The 6,000-nt window shown below is 41.7% G+C and overlaps 1 protein-coding gene across 1 annotated transcript in view; it reads left to right on the forward strand.

The window, feature by feature from the left end:
* Positions 1–5,606, forward strand: part of LOC126162792 (ATP-dependent DNA/RNA helicase DHX36-like) — a 254,109-nt gene extending 248,503 nt beyond the window's left edge. Inside the window, exon 19 of the mRNA XM_049919511.1 lies at positions 5,357–5,606. Coding sequence (XP_049775468.1) covers positions 5,357–5,447 — 91 coding nt within the window. The 3' untranslated portion in view covers positions 5,448–5,606. The remainder of the gene's footprint in view (positions 1–5,356) is intronic.
* Positions 5,607–6,000: the final 394 nt, after the last annotated feature.

Raw genomic sequence — 6,000 nt, forward strand, 5'->3', positions numbered from 1 at the left:
AGAGATATAGGTCTATAGTTTTGCGCATCTGCTCGACGACCCTTCTTGAAGACTGGGACTACCTGTGCTCTTTTCCAATCATTTGGAACCTTCCGTTCCTCTAGAGACTTGCGGTACACGGCTGTTAGAAGGGGGGCAAGTTCTTTCGCGTACTCTGTGTAGAATCGAATTGGTATCCCGTCAGGTCCAGTGGACTTTCCTCTGTTGAGTGATTCCAGTTGCTTTTCTATTCCTTGGACACTTATGTTCGGTAATGCATTTATAGTTTTCAGGTGAATGAGAGGGGAGAAAACACTACTGAATCTGCAATTCGAGCAAGCTACAGGGTCGTTCACATCATTGCGACAAGTGGCAAGCCATTTTCAGTGGGACCACTCGTAAAATCATGCATGGTAGCAGTTGCAGAATGTTTGTTTCCAATGGAGGTGCAGGCAATTGAAGGGGTTTGCCTGTCGAAGCAAACAATGTCTCGTCGAATCCTGGACATGGCAGCGGATTTAGAGACACAACTCAGAAAAAAGGCGGAGAGCTTTGTTGCATTTTCGCTAGCACTTGACGAAAGCACCGACATATCGGATTGTGCTCAGCTTGCAGTCTTTGTGCGTGGTGTCGACATGGAGCTGCAAGTAACTGAAGAACTCTTGGTTGTAGTACCACTCGATTACACCGCAACAGGACGTGACATTTTTGAAGCTGTTTGTGAATCAGTGGACAGTATGAATTTGCTGTGGGATAAGCTCCATTCTGTAGTGACAGATGGTGCATCACAAATGATCGGGCGTCACCAAGGTTTTGCTTCTCGTTTGAAAAATAAACTCAGGGACGAATTTGGGAAAGACATTTTGACTCTTCATTGTTTTATTCACCAAGAGGCACTGTGTGCTGAAACAGTAGAGCTAGGTGGCGTAATGAAAGATGTCGTGAAGTGTGTGAATTTTGTGCAGCGTCACGGTATGAATCGTCGCCAATTCAAAGGATTCCTGAAAGATATGGAAGCGGAGTACGGGGATATACCTTAGTACAGTTCATTGGCTGAGTTGGGGAAAAGTTCTTGATGTTTTCTTTGCCATTCGTGAGGAAATATCCCTTTTTCTCGAAATGAAAGGGGAAGAAATGTGTTGTCTGAAACATATAAAATGGATATCAGACCTGGCATTCCTAGCTGATATAACTATGCATTTGAATAATTTAAATCTGTCACTGCAGGGCAAAGGGCAACTAATTGTTGACATGCACAACCAGATCAAAGCGTTCATGAAAAGTTACGTTTATTTGAGATGCAGATGAGTAATGGACATTTAACGTTCTTCAATCGTCTTGCTTCTTTAAAACTACCTGAAGGTACTACTTTTGGCGATTACCAAGCAAAGTTAAAGCAGCTCATCACATCGTTTGAAACACGATTCCGAGACCTCACTAGTTTGGAAATGGAACTTACGGTTTTCAGCACTCCTTTTTCAGTTTCCACCGATGACTTGTCACCGTCATAATTGATTTGCAAAATTCAAATTTGTTGAAAGAGAGGTACTACAACACATTGTATTTGTCACGATGGTATCGTTCATTAGAGCAAAAAACATTTCCCAAGCTTCATAACAATGCAGCTCAGATCAGGTGCATGTTTGGATCTACGTATTGTTGTGAGCAGCTTTTCTCAGGAATGAAAAGAGTAAAAAGTATGGAACGATCGTTTCTTCAGGACGCAACAATGAAGGTCATCCTCCGCATTAATGCTGCAAACACTTAGACGCCTGATATTTCCAATCTTGTAATGAAAAGAAAATGTCAAGCTACAGAGGCCCTATAAATTTAGTATGCAATTTCTTGTGAAACAGTTGTTTCTTATTTATTTCCTGAACATCATATTTCCTGGTGTAGCATGTCACCACGTCTTAGCAGCTAAGAGTATGAGGTTGTCAATCTTGTAAGAAGCAGCTGGCACATCAAAACGCTTGCCTTGCCGCCTGCCTCAGCCAGGCGTGCCACGTGCTAGCATGCCGGCCCACTTGAATGGTCACAGTGAGTGACACGGCTCCCTGGAGCAGGGAGCACTCCGCGGCTCACAATGGAGCCGACGAGCTGGAACAGCCTGCTATAATGAATCCTTCACTGAATGGGATCTCTCGCAGGCTCTTTCCTCCTCACATGACACAGCCACAGGCCCAGACTCCATCCACAACCAGATGATCCAACACTTGGACATTACACAGAGGCAATATCTACTCAGGGTCTTCAACCACATTTGGCTCACAGGTGCCTTCCCCTCACAGTGGTGAGACAGTATAGTTATCCCCGTCCTTAAGCCTGGGAACAGCCCAGTGTCTCTCAACAGCTACTGCCCAGTTGGCCTGATGAACGTACTTTGTTAACAGCTTGAGAGGATGGTTACTTCCAATTATGTTGGGTACTCAAATCTCGGGGCCTTTTATCAGTGTGGCTTCTGGGAAGGATGATCTCCAGCTGACCATTTACTCAGATTTGAAATTACAATCCGACAGCTTGTACTAACTGTCGGCACCTTGTCATGGTCTTATTTCACTACATAAGGCATAGGACATGACTTGGTGCCATAGCATTTTAGTTACCCTCCATGACTGGGACTTCCATGGCCCCCTTCCAATTTCTATTCGCAATTTTTTATCCCATCAGCTCTTCCAGGTTCCAGTTGGCACTTCACTCAGCACCCCTCGAATTCAGAAGAATGGTATCCCACAGGGTTCTGTATTAAGTGTCACTCTCTTCCTCATAGCCATTAATGGGCTTGTAGTCCCTGGTGGCCCTCAGGTTACCATGGCATTTTTGCATCGGGTGCAGCTCCCACTCGGTAGTGTCTGCTGAGTGCCAGCTCCAAGGGGCCATCCGATGGACCTCTGCTGTCTCCCATGGCTTCCAGTTTTCGCCCTCCAAAATCCGGGTTACACATTTTTGTTGTCAATTCATAGTACACCCTGATCCAGAACTTTATTTAGGTGGCCAGCGCCTAGATGTTACAGCACAGTCCCATTTCTTGGGCCTTTTTTTTAATATGAAAAGCTGATGTGGCTACCCCATATTTGCCACCTGAAGACTACATGCATGTGGAAGCTTAATGCCCTGAAAATACTCGATCCTGTTCACCATTGTGTAGTACGTCTGGCTATTGGTGCCTTTTGCACTAGTCCCATTGACAGTCTCCTCACAGAAGCGGGGATTCTCCTTCTACGAATACAATGAAGTCAACTCCTGGTTTCTTAAGCAATTGCCATTCGCAGATTCCCTGACCATTCCGCGTACCCTGTCTTCTTTGCAAGTGAGGAATGTCTCCCTCCGGATCACTGCCCATGGGTGGGATTGCCAGTTAGAATGCATCTCACTTCCCTCTGTCATCAAGAAAGACATGTTTATGTGAAGAAAGATGTAAGGCAGGACTCAGCTTGTCATTGTTGTGTAATGTGCGCTTTGAAGTACTGTTGAAGGCAACAAAGGAAATTTCTGAACATAAATAAAAGTTCAAGGAAAACAGATAATAATGCTATAGTTTGCAATTGCATACTCTTCAGCTGGATGTAAGGAAGAGGCATTAAAAGGAATTGATAACATACTTAGCATAGAGTATGGCTTAAGAATACGCAGGAAGAAGATGGTGGTGGTTAATAGAGAGGAGAACAACAAATTGCTTAACTTCAACATTGAAAACGGAAAGTAATGAAATAAATGAAAGATTATTCCTATTTAAGAAGTAAGATAATGCAGGATGGCCAAAGCAAGGACAGTAGTAGAAGTTGAAACAGCTTGGTACAGATGAAAAAAGCACTCTTCAGTAAGAGCTCTCCTGGTATTGGATATTGATGTGGAAATGAGGAAGAAATTCCTGAAAGTGTGAGCTTGGAGCACAGTTTTGTGCGGAAGTGCAGTTTGAACCATTGAACATAAAGAGAAGACGACATGAAGAAGAAATAGTTCTGCCCACAAGTCAGATCTCTCACTGCGAGTTCACTATTCACCAGCCCTCACAGTTTTCTGCCGTCCATTTCTTACTTGATAGTTTCAGTTAGCTGATATCTTGGTTTTCCTCTGATCTTCTCGGTCACCATTCCATCTAGTTTGTCCTTTATCATACAGTCTCTTTCCTGCCATTGTCCTAGCCATTTTATTTTCCTTGTCTTGTTTCCAGTATTTCTCCTCTCTCTTTCACCCTGTGTGACACAACCTCATTCCTCACTTTACTTGTCCATATCACAGTCTCCATTCTTCTCTAAATCAGCATCTCTGAAGATTGTACTCTCTTCTCCGTAGTGTCTATTTTGGCACCATATTGGGCAAAATACTCCTCTGATCTTTTTCTTCATTATTTATTTAATGGACCACAAAAGAAAGGACAGATTAATGAGATATTTTCTATGGCAACCAGGGGTGGTTTAAGGCGCAAGTAACACAAGTCACTGCTTGGGGCAACAAACTGAGATAGTTGCCAGAGGCACTACAAGTGTAAGATTTATGTACAGGGTGTATCATAATTAATAGTGGCTGCTTGGGCCAGCAAGCTGAGAGAGGCACCCAAGTGCAAGATTTATATATCATTACTAGCGAAAACTGAGACACGTGAAAGCATACAAGAGAGAAAGGAGGGAGGAGTGGCACAGAATAATGTCACTTGTGTGAAAAAATGTTCACAAACTGATCCTGATGGCAACATGAATAGTTAACTTGACAGAGGAAAGGACAATACTGGTGAAAAATAGTTGTGACACATGAAGATTAGAATATGAAAATAGATTATAGAGGATGCTGAGTGTAGTAGTTATGTAGCGATGAAAAGATTAGAAGAGATGTGTAGCGATGAAAAGATTAGAAGAGATGGGGGACAGGGACAGCACCAAACTAGTGGATAGCCACGGCAAGTAATACAGTGAGTGTCAATACTTGTATCGAGTTGTCATTGGGACCGATCAATGTGTGTACACTTCATATCACTCAAGAAAGTAAATTTGCAAATCACTACTGCTGGAACTGTTGCAAAGATTACAATAATAATGCAGGTTAAAATTGTGGTAGATTAAGCCAGTGACATTTAAATGACTTTGACTCATATTAACTTGATTTGATTTGTATTTAGTTTCTAGAAGTGAAATAAATAGTGTACTCTATACATTGTTCAGCATACTTAATTGCCAAAGTGTTCGTTTATTGTTCAAATCATTTTGTTTTGTATGGAACAGCTTTGTTTTTCAGGCCACTGAATGTGCAAAACTTGCACTAGAATTTTCTGCTCCCCCCTCCCCCCCCCCTCCCGCCTGCAGTTCTCTCTTCTCTCCTCCTCTCTTTGCTCCTTTTTTATGAATAAGTTCAAATGTTCCATCTCTTTACTTGCTTTCAGGGCCATAATGGATGTGTTGTCATACGAAGACATTGAATTGCGCACAGTGGCAGAAGAAGTAGACAGTTGTGGTGAAGATGATGATTTTTGATAGTAATGCATAATGAGTATGCTGAGAAGACAAACATTGCAAGTGCATTTTGTACTCTTTGTGTGTGTGTGTGTGTGTGTGTGTGTGTGTGTGTGTATGTGCGCGCACATACGAAATATGATATTTATTTTTGTTGATGATGATCTCAATTTGTCTTGACAAATCCTAAGTTATTCATTGTATAATAAAACAAATAAAAGTATTATATCCATTAAAATCAAATCTTTCTTAACTTTGTTGTGACAGTAAACTTTCTGCTAATGGCAGACAGTTTGTCAGGATTTGCATTATAAAGCATATATCCAGTGGATTGTATATTTGTTGTGCCACTTACAAACACCTATTTCCTATATTCTGTTCATCATAAGAATAAACCTGATGCAAACAAACACAAATTTGATGATTGGTCAGAAGCTATAGTACATGTACACAGTTGGTTGTATGGTCTTGGAAGTACGTCCCACTTGCTTATTAGATATCTTAATACCAAGTTACATTTAATGAAACTTTTAAGATATTCTAATTTATTAACAGCTATCAACATTTTTCTTGA

This window comes from Schistocerca cancellata, chromosome 2, assembly GCF_023864275.1.
Source record: "Schistocerca cancellata isolate TAMUIC-IGC-003103 chromosome 2, iqSchCanc2.1, whole genome shotgun sequence".
Taxonomy (NCBI): Eukaryota; Metazoa; Arthropoda; class Insecta; order Orthoptera; family Acrididae; genus Schistocerca; species Schistocerca cancellata.